The 14868-nt window shown below is 43.4% G+C and overlaps 1 protein-coding gene across 9 annotated transcripts in view; it reads left to right on the forward strand.

The window, feature by feature from the left end:
• Positions 1-14868, forward strand: part of KDM2B (lysine demethylase 2B) — a 125943-nt gene that overhangs the window by 1105 nt on the left and 109970 nt on the right. For 4 of the 9 annotated variants that reach the window (XM_080369805.1, XM_080369813.1, XM_080369807.1 and 1 more), the window contains exons 1-3: positions 5420-5581; positions 6682-6826; positions 10064-10142. In XM_080369805.1, coding sequence (XP_080225931.1) covers positions 5531-5581; positions 6682-6826; positions 10064-10142 — 275 coding nt within the window. In that variant the 5' untranslated portion in view covers positions 5420-5530. Of the gene's footprint in view, positions 1-5417; positions 6520-6681; positions 6827-10063; positions 10143-14868 lie in introns of those variants that run through there. The other 5 variants (XM_080369810.1, XM_080369811.1, XM_080369814.1 and 2 more) reach the window with 4 other exon arrangements.

Raw genomic sequence — 14868 nt, forward strand, 5'->3', positions numbered from 1 at the left:
CCCTGAAACCACCATTTCTCACCACTTAGATTTGATCTCATTCCCTTTTCAGGAAATAAACAGAGTCGTCTCTGTTTATTTGTTGTTATGAACAACTTGGTTAGATTTCTATCTATAGGGGCATTAAAGCGTCTCTGTAGAAGAGTAAGTTTGACTTACAGTCTTTCCATAAAAGCCTCTGCTGTTGTGTAAGTGACTCCATGGAGTATTTGCCACCTTCTTTCTCTTTTATGAGTGACAGTACTGCTGTGTAGGATCCACTTGAGTCCAGCGTAAGTTAAGCATTTAGTGGTGGTTTAGTGAGGTTTGCAGTTGGACTCGATGATCTTAAAGGTCTTTCCCTACCGAAATGATTCTATGATACTAAAATACCACTCCTTCTTCAGTGTGCTTTCATTCTTAAAAGAAACACACCAGGAGACCTCATCACCACAATCAGCATTTTCTGTATCTCCCACTGATGCCTTAGGCTAAGTCTGAGCACCACATTGCAAAGCAATGAGTAACGACCGTACTGTGATTTCATTACCACATTTTATTCGGGAGATATGATAACAATCAGAAATCAGTAATGTGAAATTTCCTCCTCGTCTCAAGCAAACACTCAAGTCTCTGGCATTTAGTTTCTGTGGAATCATAAGTTTAAAAATATTTTGCATTGCTGCTCATAAGCGATGAAAAATGTTTACATACATGTACATAACCAAGACTGATTGTTCACTATTTCTTCTCATTACCACGCAAAATTGTGGTTGAACTGTAACTGAGTACTACTGCACAAGTAATACGAAGGTCTTGACCTGTTCCCTAAAATCAAATTTCTCTAAAAAACAAAAACAGAACAAAACTGCAAGATACATGCCTCTGAGAAGGACTTCAAGTGTCTTTCTAAGTAACTGTATTAAAATAAGAGTCTTTGAACTTCCTGTTTCTCTATTCTTCTGTCCATCATCCCATTCCTCTTTATCGGGAAAGGCTTTGAAAGATTTAACAATATTGCACACTGATGTACTGTTCATATTTCATTCAAAGAAACGGTACAGAAAAGGACCTGCCAAATCAGTAAAGAAATCTCATTCCATCCACTTTTCCAAACCAAAGCCATGTGTAATTTTAAGCTTCCAAACCCCACTGCTGTAGCTTTGAAATAAGCATAATTTCCTTTCCTATCAGAAATAAAAAATCAGTTTATTAAACCGGAAAACAAATCAAAGGTCAACCCTTCTTCTGCAACTAAAACATTAGGACTGCAGCCATGTACCCTTTCCCCCCTTTATGTTCCATTTTACAGCTCTGTTCTGAGGTACAAACTAAAAAGGACAGATTTTATTTGCAACTCTAATTACTCATTATTACACACCTCTATACTGCCACTCTAGTTAGCTGAAACAAAAAGAGTCAGTCATGCTTAATTAACTCTCAGAAATGCTTCGGGGAGTTTGAAATCCTGCTGGAGTTCAAAGCTGTAGTTTGTTGTTACCTCTGATCAGTGCAATTGCGGAAGGCCACCAAAAGGGTGTAGTCCTGCACTCTTCCTTCATCTCACCCCCCTCTCCACTCCATCCTGTAGAATCCACCGATCAAATGGCTACAGAGCTTCAGGGAATTGATTTAATGAAAAAAATAGGTATTTTTTTCTTAACGGGTGAGTTTTCTGCTGGATCAGGTCACCGAACTGACCTACCCTGTGGCTGCACGAACACTAGACCTAATGCGGGAGAAATGAGAGATATAGATGCAAGAGAAAGGGAACCAGCTCTTTCAGCAGCAGGCTGTTATTACCCCTAATTAGAGGTAATGTCAACCCATTCTCTGGATCATTTATGCATTAACACAGTTGGAACAGGTGGCAGAAGTCCAAGTTTCTTTCCAGAAGACCCTGAGAAATCTGTATGCAGCCACAAGGATACTCATAGTTCTTTCTCTGCTAAAAATGTACTTCTCTATTTTCTGTAGGAGGACTGAGTAAGAATAGGTTCACCGAGTACTGTATGATTAATGTCATACAGCACTGAGCATGCAAAGGTGCTTACCCTCTGCAGAGCAGTTTTTCTAAAACATATTTCCAGCTTCACATGCAAATCATCGCTTCCACTTGTTCCTGTTATTGTACCAAAACCAAATCAGGTTACCACAAAATGGAAATGATGGCAGATCTGCATTACAACCAACACACCAGAAGCAGAAGTTGCAAAAGGCAATAAAGGTTTGTCAGCAGTCCCAAGGAGCAGGGAGGTTAAGGCAAGCATCTCTGCAAATCTCATCTCAAGTAGAGCTTAACGTTGAGTTGATGGAATTTCTGCAGAGGAAACATTTTGATCTGTCATGTCTAGAAAAACTACACAATTTTTAACTTCCTTCATAAAACTATGAAATGGTTAAATATCTACCCTTCTGTCTTAACCCATGGTAATGTATAGAGTGGCAGATCTTAGAGGATAAAAGATATTTTTAAAGATATTTTTAAATTATTTCAGTCCATTCTGTCCAATGGGAAATAACTATGTTTGAAACCTCAGAAGGGGTGAAATTAACCCATTTTCTCATACAGCCTTCCCAAGCATAGCACTCTAGTTCTTATTTTAGCATGAGCCCTGCAGTACAAGTTCAATTAAATGACAGCTCCTAGTTTCAAGCTAACAGGGTCAGGATTCAGCACATTGGCATGATTAGATCTTAAATAATTTAAGTTACATTAACATCTATCAAAAAAGTTTTAGTTTTAGTGTGGGGTTTGGTTTAAGTGGTTTTTTTTGTTGTTGTTGTTGTTGGTGGTGGTGGTGGTGGTGGTGGTGGTGTTTTTTTGTTTTTAAATACAGTTCAGACAGGATACCTGAAGTATTTTTTCCCCGTATTTTTGGCTGTGAAGAAAGCCAGCCTTGCAGCAGCCCTGGCCATACCAAGCTCTGCTGGATGGGGCCCAGCTTTGGGCACTGCTGGAAACCAGTGGTGTGCCCTGCCTAGAGGGTAAATGAGCGCCAACCCTCATCTGCCAGCACTTCATGTGCGTCCTGAAGCATGGAGGTTTAATATTGCTTCTAAATGTTTTTATCCTGTCCAGTGCAGCTGTGGATATTCTCATCATCCACAGCCTACTACCCCCACCCCCCTTTTCCCCCCACTTTCAAGTTTGAGACAGGTTTTTTGTTATTGAGGCAGTATTATTTCGATGGTAAAATCAATCATAGCTTAATAGGAATAATTTATGTCTTAAAACAAGGTTAAAAACATTGTTTCTATTTTTTGAGGTCTATAAGTTAAAGTTGTGATGTTTCTGAAACATATTTACTTCCATATTTCTATAATGTGCTCTGGTGTTTCCAGGTGTATGTGATTAATACAGTCCTTGGTGAGTTTGCTTGATACACCAACAGTTTCAGATTGCTCATGTCCCCCCCCCAAAAAAAAAAGTTTAGAAAAATGAGTTGATTTTCTTTTATGTCTCTGTTCTTTCTTTTTTTGGTGGACTTTTGTGGAATAGATGGATTATGTGGTTTTTGTCTGATGATTCTCTAGTAACATCCATTTATCTTGTACAAGTACTCTGGCCTCAATCCTACAGATGTACACATGCATTTAATTTTAAGATTGAGTAATCTTGGCTGAAAGGTCAACATATGCATACATCTCCTCAGGATTATGCATTAATAATGTACTTGCTAGAACACACATCTGGAATCCACACTTCAATATATAGCCTATACCACATTTCTATATAATAATTAAGTTCAATCATCTGCAAATAGGGAGATGTTAGGGAAAGATTACATGATTTTTCAAGATTCTGCAAACAGTTACTGGCAAATGCAGAAGGAGAAGCTCAGTGCCTTACATCCTAAATTGGAACTCTGTCCTTTCCTGCCTTAAATCCTAAATTAGAATTCTATTCTGCCTTTATCCACATGTCATGGTTCATTAAAATATGGACCTTTCCGAAGAGATGCCCAGCAAGGCTTGCAGAGTTGAATTTTAATCTTTGGCATATCTTTGCTTTATCTTTGCCATAATATTTAATACATTTCATCTAGTACCTAGAATGTGATTAGTTAGGTATGCAACAGGTAACTGGATGCTATGCGGGTATGTTTCTGTTGGTAGAAGCAGACAGGAATAGCAAAGAAAAACGCCCTATTTCCAGTCTCTGTTTAACTGATGTGAAAAGTAAAGCCAGGGAAAGACAGTCTGGAATTTACTTCTGAGATTTGTACTGGTTAGATGAGAGCGCTCCCAGTTTTTGCTGGCCCAGGAGAGATAACAGCGAACAAGCACCATACCAAAGGTAGAAACACATTTATTCTCAATGTCAATCTCAAAAATTGCAGAAAGCAAAGCAGAGGCGTGCTGCCAAAGCCTTTGGCCCCTGGCCCTGGGTTTAGGTGTACTTTGATGTGCGGAGAGGAGGTAAAGGATGTCACTGGAGAGAGGAGCCACACTGCAACCTGGAGGCTGTTCAAAACCTGCACTCTGACCCCGCTATTGCAATCAGAGGGTCCCAATATTTGCTCAGCATCAAGTCAGAGTAGGCATGAATTGGTGTTCTGGGAGCGAGACCCTCCGGCAGGCTCAGACACCCGCACTATCGCTAAACCCAAATTTCATATCCGCAGCTACTTTCTATGATTTTTACCTACTTTTTCGCGCGATTTACCCGTTGTAGGTGCTTATTACAAAGGCGATTGTATTTTATTTAACACCAAGTGATACGTGATAGACCCTGGAACCTGCTCGCAGGGGACAGATGTTAGGGCAGATGTTGGAGCATCCCGCTCCCATGCCGCGTGGCTGGCTGCACGTGGGCCAGAGGCGCACCGCGCGCCTGCGGGACTGCCTGCTTCAGACAACACCCGGTAACCGGCCGTGCACGCTGCCTACTAGTATCTTACAGCGTTTGCCACGTTAACTCGCCACTTCACAGGAGTCCTCCAAACTGCTTGACCCCAATCCCCCCGGGTTGAGCAGAACCGACCAACTTTTCGGCCGGCCCCGGCCCCCACGCAGGACCCCCGGCCCCCTGCCTCCACGCACCCCACGCTGGGCGCCGGCAAAAAGCAGGGAGCCGGACCCCGCACCCCACGCAGGGCGCCCAACCCCCGGACCCCACGCCGGGCGCCGCTGCGCCTTTGTGGCCGCCCCTGCCCCGCCGCCGCTCAGCGCCTGCGTGCCGCGCCCCGCCGCGCACTCGTGACCTGCCACCGCGGCGGCGAGGCCACCGGCCGGCCCAGCGCCGATACCGCGCCACCGCCCCGGACACCCCCCCACCCCCACCCCCCCAGGCCCCGCCACTGTTTACGTTCCGGGCACTGCGACGCCTGCGCCCCCGCTCCGCACGCAGTGCCTGAAAATGGTTCCTTAGGACTTTGCAAAGCGCATCGCCGCCGCCCCCCTTCCCTCCCCCTCCTCCCCCCCCCCCCCAAAAAAAAAAAGTGCTGGTGCAAAATTGCAAAACTTTAGAGAGACCTGGATGGCTTTTGGTTTTCCTCCTCCCCATTTGGGCCAAAAATGCAGGACAGGAACTGTTGACAATTAAGTGATGAAACTCTCCAAAAAAATGGAGGCAGAGAAAGACTCTGGAAGAAGATTGGTGTGTAGCTGGCTTCTGTCTCTTTCCTATTTGTGCCTTGTAATTGATTTTGCTTAATTGTTTGCAAAGGGAGAAATGCATGTAAAACGCAGGCAGCCGAGCGCCTTAAGTTTGCAAGAGAGCAGCTTAGGCACCGGGAAGGGGGTGGAATTTAATCGAGGGGAAGGAGAGGGTGGGACGAGAATATAATTTTTTTTTTTTCCTGTGGGTGAGGGTTTGTGCTGCTGCGCCGCGCGTGTGCCCGGGGCTGGCTGCCGGGGCTGGTTTGCCGGGAGAGGGGTAGAACCACCGGCGGCACCCGGTGAACTGGGCACCCCCCCCAAACCCCGCTCCACCGGGCACCTACCTTTGTGCGCGGCCGCCGCGGGGCCCCACGGCAACTTCCCCGGGGGAGCGGCACCGGCCCCCGCCGGGCCTACCCCCCCCCTCCGCCTTACATTGAGCTCGTCGCTGCCCCTCGCCCGCGGACCCCGAACCTTTCCCCCCCCCCCCCGGCTTTCGGCGGTGGGGGCCGCACATCCCTCCCCACCGCGGTACATACGGCCAGAGCCGGTTTTTAAACCGCGGCTTCCGGTGTGACTATGGAAACACTCGGATTATGTAAATACCGAAACCTGGATGCTGTGCATCGGATTAAATGATTCACGCTCACAACACCCCCCTTCTCTTCTCCGAGAAATTATCTTGTATTCACGCGCAAAAATTAATAATAATAATAAAAATGATCCCGTTGCTAACGAGCGTTGGCTGCCGGTGTTGCAAAACGCATGGGTGAATTTTCGGCGAGTTGCGCCCGTCTCCTGCTCGCCCGCACGGCAGCTCCTGCACAGCAGCCCAAGTTTTAGTTTTTATGCAGCCAAACACCTGTTATTCCTGCCCGGTTCCGTGGGATGGAAAAGGTTGGGCATGCAGCTGTGTTGGGGCTCCGTCGGGTCCAGGTTTTGCTCACTTTCTGCTTTGCCGTCTTCATGATTTCCCCCAGAATCTGTTTATCAAATCCTTCTGCACCATCCCCACGTTTCCCTCCCCACCGACCCCCATTATTTTTCCCCCCCGCACAATGTGGCTTTGTTTTGTTGGTTGGTTTGTTTGTTTTCTAGCGATCTATCGGCAGAAGGCGATACGATGAGCACGAGGACGTCTCGGACGTGGAGGAAATTGTCAGCATCAGGAGTTTCAATCTGGAAGAGAAATTAAAGAGTAAAATGTATCACGGGGATTTCGTGCATGCCATGGACGGCAAAGGTAATTGCGGGGGGGGGCGGCTCCGCCGCCTCCACGTGTAGCTCCGCGCCGGTTCGTATTTCGCGCCCGCGCCCCCTGCCCGGGGATCCGGTGACGCCGCCAGGCCCAGCGCGGGGTGGGGGGGCGGCTGCTGCCCCCGGGGCCCCGCAGCTCGCACCGCTGCGGGGGGGCTGCCCCGGCCCCCCCGCAGCCGGAGAGCGGCGGGGTGATGGATGGCAGCGCCTTGCGCCCCCCCCTTCCCCCACTGCCAACATTGCACCGGTACCGGGACCCCAAGCGCAGCACGGGGATGTGCGGGAGTTTGGTCCTGGCACGGGTCTGTGTGTGTACGCGGCAGAAACCCCTGCTTTCCCCGCCTCCTAGTGAATCCAGGACTCCTTTTGCAAGAGTATGCAATTGATGAGCCTGTTGGTCAGGCTTGGAGACTTTAAAGTCAACAACTACTTTGTGGCTTTATCATCTATTAAATTACACCGCTCCCCTCCCCGAAGTGACTTGGTTTGCTTAGGTGACAAGTTATGGAGTGGCAGGCGACCAGCTCAGCTCTGCAGCACGGCTGCCTGGCAGGAAGGAAAATGGGAAAGGTTTGCCCAGGAATCCAGCGGGCTGTGTGTGTGTTTGCCAGTCACCTTTGAATCTAGCGGGCTGTGTGTGTATTTGCCAGTCACCTTTATTTGCTGCAGCGTTGGTGAAATGGATCCCGAATCCCAGATGGCTATCACCAAAACTCGGCCTCACGGAGGACCCTCTAAGCCGGCTTTCTCAGCAAAGAGGAGTTTTGCCTGTAATCCTCCTGAAATGGCTACAGCGGTGGAGCCACTAATCTAGTTTAGAAAATTTCCTTTTTTCCCCTAGGCTTAGTTTTGCATGAGCATTTTAAGCTCCTTTTAGAAAAGTTAATGTGGTGGAGAAATTAAATACCTATCTTATTTAGGAAGGTATTTGTTTAGGAGATAAGCTCAACCCTGACCCCTCTTCCTCCAAACAAAACACAAACACCTATTTTTTAGCTGGAAAATGTTAATTAAATTTCCAGAAAATTATTGCATTCTACCCTCATCTTCCAAATACTCCAGTGGTTGCCATTGCTACATGCTAACTATAGTACAATCCACAGCTTTCCGAGCTCAGCAGCTCTAAAATCTTTGGGAAGCTTTCTCTTTTCTAGGGAACTTGAAAATAAATGAGTGTCTTTTGTTATTTTGTTGTGGTCTGTGTCTGCTTTGTTCAGCCCCACAAGGGATTTAAATGCTTTGTTAGGGCATTATGAAGAAAGGATCTGCCTTCCTATTTGCTCTGTTTTTATTTTTACTATTGATTTATCTTTTCTGTAAATCCAAGAGTTGAATTGAATCTAGGCGAAACAGTGACAGTTGTTAGTAAGAATAAAAGAGTCAGTTTATATGAATACTTGAAATAGGTTGTGATATATTTATTTATAATTGTTTCCCATGTCCTTGTTTTTGTTTTTAATGATTACTCTTCTTTGATCACACACACACACACACCACACTCCCCTGAATGTGGGCTGGTTTTCCTCGAGGTGTGCAAGGCAGTGGTGTGATTTCTGGCTCGAATGCAGTTTGTCATAGCTACTTGTTCTCTAGTCTCTTAGGCTATGTAGCTGCCTCTGCTCCTTCCACCGGTACTATTCTTGATGTCTGTTGACTTTCTGTCTTGGATGAGTGTCCTTAAAAAATACCTGTGGTTTATTTCTCTGTTTACCCAAAGCCAATAGTTTTCATGGGAATGCCTATGAGAAACAAAGTTTTCTCTGGTACAGAAATACTTACTTGGTAACCTTAGTTAATTGAAGTATTCATTACCCTTATTTTGAGACTAGTAGCGATAAAGTTTCTGTCATTTAAATGTTTTTGTAAATGGATAATTACAGTGCTCTGATTTGGTAACTCTAAGTAGGAATATTATATCTCTACTTGTCGTAATTACTAACTGAATACAGCAAAGAAAAAGTTGTAAAAGCAGAGGGAAATGTGTCTGCAGGCACGGGAGCTTCGCCTCTGTTGCCCTTGTCCAGTATGGGGTTTTGTAGCAATGAAGCATCACTGACATAAGCTCGGGTCTGAGGTTCTCATGCTCTCCCAGGAAGCTTGTACATTGCTGGCTGGGTCTTGGAGAAGTTAAACTACTTGTGTGCACCTGAATTTAATATATAATGTGTATAGTGTGTTTGGCAGCGTGTAGTGTGTGTTGTAGTGCTGAAGAGGCAATGTTTTCCATTTTAAGGTAGCATATGGATGCTACATAAAAGTAATTTTTTCCTGTAAGAAAGGGGGAATAGCAGAGCTATAGAAACAGTATGTGGCCAGTGCAGGAATTCCTCTTCTTTTGCTGGCAGAAGGCTTCAAATGGAGTGTGGGGTTTTGTAGGCATGGCTCACCCAAATCGCTGCCTTGTAACTTCCTCTCTAATCCCCAAATCACTGCTATTGTGTCAGACCATTGCATAAAGAAATGCCCAGGAAAGTCCAGTTCTGTGTAATCCTCAGGGTGAGGCAACAAGGTGATACTGATCAGTGCTAACATAACAAATTTATGTTTAATTTTTGGGCTGATCGAGTGTTATACTGTGACTCCCCACAAAAACCTACTTTTTCACCATCTTCCTAAGCAGCAAGAGCGGTATAAGATTTCTGTGAAACAACTCCTGCAGTTACCTTTCTGATTAATTTTTTAAAAAATAAAAAAATACTTTGTTGGAAGTAACAGTAACCCTCACAAAAAGAAAATTATTTATTCACAAAATCAGGGCTTTCAGCTATATGCAGGTAATGCTCACAAGAAAACATGTTTTTTCCGAAGTAGAAATGTATAGCTTGAAGTATATAAACTTAAACATAGAGTTTAAACTACGTTTGCCCCAGGAGTACTAGGCTGATTTGCAGTAATTTAGTTAGGATTATGTCTTAACTGTTCATTTGGTATTTCATTATAGCCTGGCTGTTTCAACTCAGACCTTAATTGACAAACTCTGACTGGATTCTATTTTATGTGCATCACTGAACAGGAAAAATAGAGAGCAGCTGGGAGAGCATTGTCTGTCATTTGGTTTCCGGTTTGGACCTAAAATATGCATTCTCTTTATATTTTTCTTTAAGTGATAGTGGAGTTCTTTAGTGAGAAAAGGGGAATGGTGGGTGTTTTGGGAAAATGTAATGTGAGGTGCTAATGCCATTGTAAATGACTTTGGATTTTTTTTTATTCATTATTCCAACAGATTTTACTTTTGAGTATGTGCAAAGAGAAGCTCTCAGAGTTCCCCTTATCTTCAGAAATAAGGATGGACTGGGAATTAAGTAAGTTACAACCAAATCTTGATGATTAATAAATGCTTTTATAAAATAACCATTATGCTTTCCACTTGTATGTGATATTTCTTTTGAGGATGTCAAAATGTATTGCAATTAGGAAGACTGTCAGCACCCTTGAGAAGAGGAATGATTATTTTCCACTTATAAATAAGCAGATAATGAAGTCTGTAAAAGTTAAGTGCATACAGCATGGTACTACACAATGAAAAATAAGTCAGTGATGAAAGTTAGGAATAAAATTCAAAGGTTCTTGCATCCAATCCATGCTGTAATGACAGAACAGCTTCCTTTCAATTTCTGACTTCTCAATTGTTCTCTGTATTACAGGTAGAATCTTTAATGGTGCCTGTCACTTTCCATTAGAACTGTATCTCTTCAGAATGTTACAGCTTTGTAAATATTTAATAATGTCTAGTTAAAATGTGGTATTATTAGAGTCTTTTTGAGGTTGCATTTTGTTAATGTCCAGTCATAAAGGATTGGTATTTTAATAAGAAAATCCTGCAAGTATATCTGCAAAAGTAACAGTGTCTAAGAGATAAACATTAAAATTATATACTTTATCAGTCACATAATCCATAGTTTAGATAAATGTTCCTTGGTACTTTTGGAAATTAGGACTGGGTAACTGATAATATCTGAAAGACGGAAAACTAATTTTCTGAAAGTGTAATTACTTTGCTCAGTTTCAGCTGGAACACCTCAAAGTTGAGGGAACTGAGGAATCCCAATTATTTAATTAAAAAGAATCAAGCCACCCTGCTATAACTTAAGGACAGAAAGAGAAGCAGTGCTTGGGGTATTTGAGAGGCATAGGTCCTTTTACTATGAGAGTGAACAGGAGCTGCTGTGATGCTTCTCATGATGTAGTAAAATAGTTTTATAATGTTGAACTCTGAACAAGAAGTGCTTAATAGGTACTCAGTAGTAATTACAGTAATGTTTATTTTGTTGTACCATTATGTTGTACTGGGATATTTTTGTAGTTGGTTATTAAGCCCTGTATTTCTCTGCTAGTCTAGTGTCTTGTAAAAAAAACCAATGCCACTTTATTTGTTTATGCAAAGCCTTTCCTTGATTGTATCCTAACTGTCTGATGAAAATGTGCATTTATTCTGTAGTGTTTTAGAAGATAGACAGAAAATCTACCTATTAAGTGGGAAAGGCCGTTCGCTTTTTACAGTTCCTAAACAGTTCTATGCTCCTATTTGGTGTTGTAGAAAAATAACCTAATTTTTCTGCTGTATTATCCGAGAGAAGGTGTGGTCAGGTGGAACGCATTGATCCTTAAGGTTTGTGTAGAAGAGGGGATCCAAAAGCATCTGTTTTGATGTTTCTGAAATGTACGTACAACCTTCAGTATAACCTTCATATGAAAATCTGAGAAGCAGAGAGAAGTCTTCCCTGTTCATAGCTTAATTATGCTTAACCTGCAGAAGCCACCTCCTTAATCTTAGCTTATGATGACTATAGTATCATCTTTCCTGATTAATCATGTTCTTGTTTATCTTCTCAGCTGAGTTTCCTTAAAGTGCCATTTTTTCTGTGTTCACTTACGACACTGTTGGCCAGCCTAGGTCCTAGAGAGCCAGTGGCGTCTCTGTTGAGTGCTTCTCTGAATGTACGTTTACAATGTATGTGGATATGTAACCGTCACCTGAAACTAAATAATTTTTGCTTCAGCAGGAGCTTTATTATTTACAGGAAATTCCTGCTTCCTTAAGGGTTGTGCTCGCCACTCTACTCACCCAACTTGGCATCCCAGTTCCTTGCTTTCTCTCAGCTTCCAAATACAGCAGCTTTCCCTCCTGAAATGGTTTTCCCTGCTGTATTAGAGTCTCTATTTTCCTGACCCTCCTTTTGGCTTCTCTGCCCACCTTGGTAGGAAGGGGTTTTTTTTAGCTGAAGGTTGTTGCTACTTTTTTGTTCAGTTTATTTCTTCAGGAGATGCTTCTCTTGGAGGAGTCAACTGAAGGCCGTATCTCCTGTGGAAAATCATCTGAGATAACTGCTCTCTCCATATGCATTGGTTTTAAACTGCTGCTTCTAAAGGGCAAGTGATAAAAGCTTCAATAATTTCTTCTGGAAGAAACCATCAGCTCTTCTGTGAAACTGAGGAGTGTTTAGGAGCCAGAGATACTACTGCACCTTCCTAGGAGCCAGATCTTCCTCCTGTGTATGAGGAAGTTCACAAATTCCAGCACAAGAAAACTAGGGAGATGTTTCAGCTCCTGCTGTGCCAATGGTACCTGTTCAGTTTCTGCTCTGTCAGCGGAGAAGTGCGGAAGGGAGAGTTTATCTTGCAGACACAAACATTACTGGGCTTCAGATCCTCAGCTGCAGGTGGCAGAGCATTATTGGAGGTGGATAGCAAGTACCCCAGCGTGGGACCAGTGTTTCCTGGGGCTGCCTGTACCAGACAGTGGTGCCTCCAGAACTCGAGCTGCCTGAGGCGTGTAGATGTTGCACAAGACCCTTCACAAACATACCTTGTTTCTTGGTGTCTGTAACCACAAGATGTAGTATCTGTTTCTTCTTGATTGCTCATTATTCAGGATTCTGTAATGAGCAATTTCACCTTAGGCATTTCAACACTCAAATCTCAGCTCACACATCATTATTGGCTTCCCTATTGTCCCTGTGCCCAAAATCTGGAGAGCTGCCACCTGTCACTCTCCTCCACTTTCGGTTAGCTGTGTGCTTTCACTGAAGCCTCCTGCTGTGATGTTGCCTTTGGAGAGTGGTCTTTGGTCTTTCTTGATCCAAGGGTTCAGAGACTCCTCAAGCTAATGGGATCGTGCAAAGAGTAATCTGGTTTTTTTGTGTCCTGTGTTGCTTTGATTTTCTTCAAGTTGTGTTATTTTTAGATGCACTTGCAGTCAGCCTTTCTATTCCTCTTCCTTCCTGGAAGCCACCAGTAATGATGTTTCTTAAGACCTGGAAGAAGGGGGGGCTTTGGCTGTGTACCAGCCCCTTCTATGGTTGCAGGCCACGTGTGCAGCAGGCCAGGTTATAGAGGTACTGCTGGGTTTTGCTGAGGCAAAAACCAGGACCTGGCCTCACACGCTTACATGTATGCACACAGCACAAATCCATGTGATGACCACGCCTCAAAGAAGACCATTGAAAATCAGGTACTTTTCTTTGTAAGCGTTAACAAAGCAGTTAAAGAAATAGCAGGTTTGGAACATGCATTGGAAGTGAAGAAGTAGCAGGACTGCATGCTGCGTACCTTCATTTTCATTAGAGTTCTGCAGCAGTGGCAATTTGGATAATGCATCTTTTGAATGCTGAACTGGATTGTGAAGAGGTGGAAGAGGAGTAAATACTAATCCACAGCAAGAGTTTTGGAGTCACTTACCCAACTGTCTGTCACTCACTAATGCTTTGGGGAGTGAAGGAGGGATATGTGTTTCAGTTTGCTGTGATGAGCTTACAATAGTCTCAGGAGCCAGGCTTGACTAGCCAGCTTTTCAGTTTCCAGCTGACTGCTGGTATCATTTTAATACTATTCTGACATCTTTGCTCCTTTCTAGGGCTGTTGCCCTTTCTCCTTTTCATGAGCCATCCACACATCATGTGCAGCTTCTTCCTCTAGCTGGAATTCATTGTCAGAGAAGAGAGTAAAAATACTGAAGCTTTTTCTGTTGAGGATATTTTTGATGAATTGCTGTGCTGACAAAAGTAAGCAAATTTTATCTGTTAACATGAGCATTGGATAGTTCCTGTATGGAATCAGCTGAATTCTCCATTTCAGAGATGGTTGGATGAATTGTTTTTATATTTCCGTTTTCTGCTGAATCATTGAATACTAACTGGTCTGGGGGATTGAAATACTAGAATTTGTCAATCGGGAATCTCTTGTAGAAGATTCAACATTCTAATATTTTTTATTTAAATGAGCATGACTTATTAGTTTGAAATGATGTTGTAAAGGAATTGTGCACACTTGGGCATAAATGTCACTAGAGTGAGAGAAGGCTGGAAATGTAATTTATGGGTATTTTAAATGACAGAAGTGAAATGCATGAACAAACTTTCCTATTTGGCACTCTGCAGGATAACATGATTTAATTTTATTTACATTTCTGCTTCTTATGTGTATCTGTCAGAAGTAGTTGGCGTGCAATATGAGTTTTGTGGATATGTAGATACATAAATGCTGCGTGCATTGTATTCCAGCAAGATCAAAGTAGTATTGACACCTGCCTAAGTGATCCAAAATGTTGAGAACCTTTAGTCTTACTATCCTGACATTTGCTGCTTGAATTAATGAGTGTCAGAGCCTGCCGTCTTCCATCACTAGAGCAAGACTAGACAGTTTGCCTTTGGATCCGAGTCACTTACTGATGAGACTCAGGAACCTTACGTTCCACTTCAGGCCCTGGAGGAAATTACGCTTTACTGGGTCTTTCTAGCGCTGCGGTCTCTCATTCAGAGGAGGCTGGGTGTATCATGATATGGTAGATTAGGTGATCCATAGGTAGGGTGACTTTTGCGATACAGCGGTCTATAAAATATAAGATGATTTTTAGACTTCTGACGTTTTGAATAACGGATGATATGTGCTTCCACTTCTGTTTGCTGTTAAGCAGTCAGCTTGCATGTCTGTGCCTGGCAGATGCATGAAGCATAGCTGAACAGTTTGGTTACTGTGCTTGGAGGTACTCCGAAATGGCAAGGAATGAGATGAATGAGGGAAAATTATTGT

Source organism: Falco punctatus (assembly GCF_963210335.1).
Source record: "Falco punctatus genome assembly, chromosome: 1".
NCBI classification, from domain to species: domain Eukaryota; kingdom Metazoa; phylum Chordata; class Aves; order Falconiformes; family Falconidae; genus Falco; species Falco punctatus.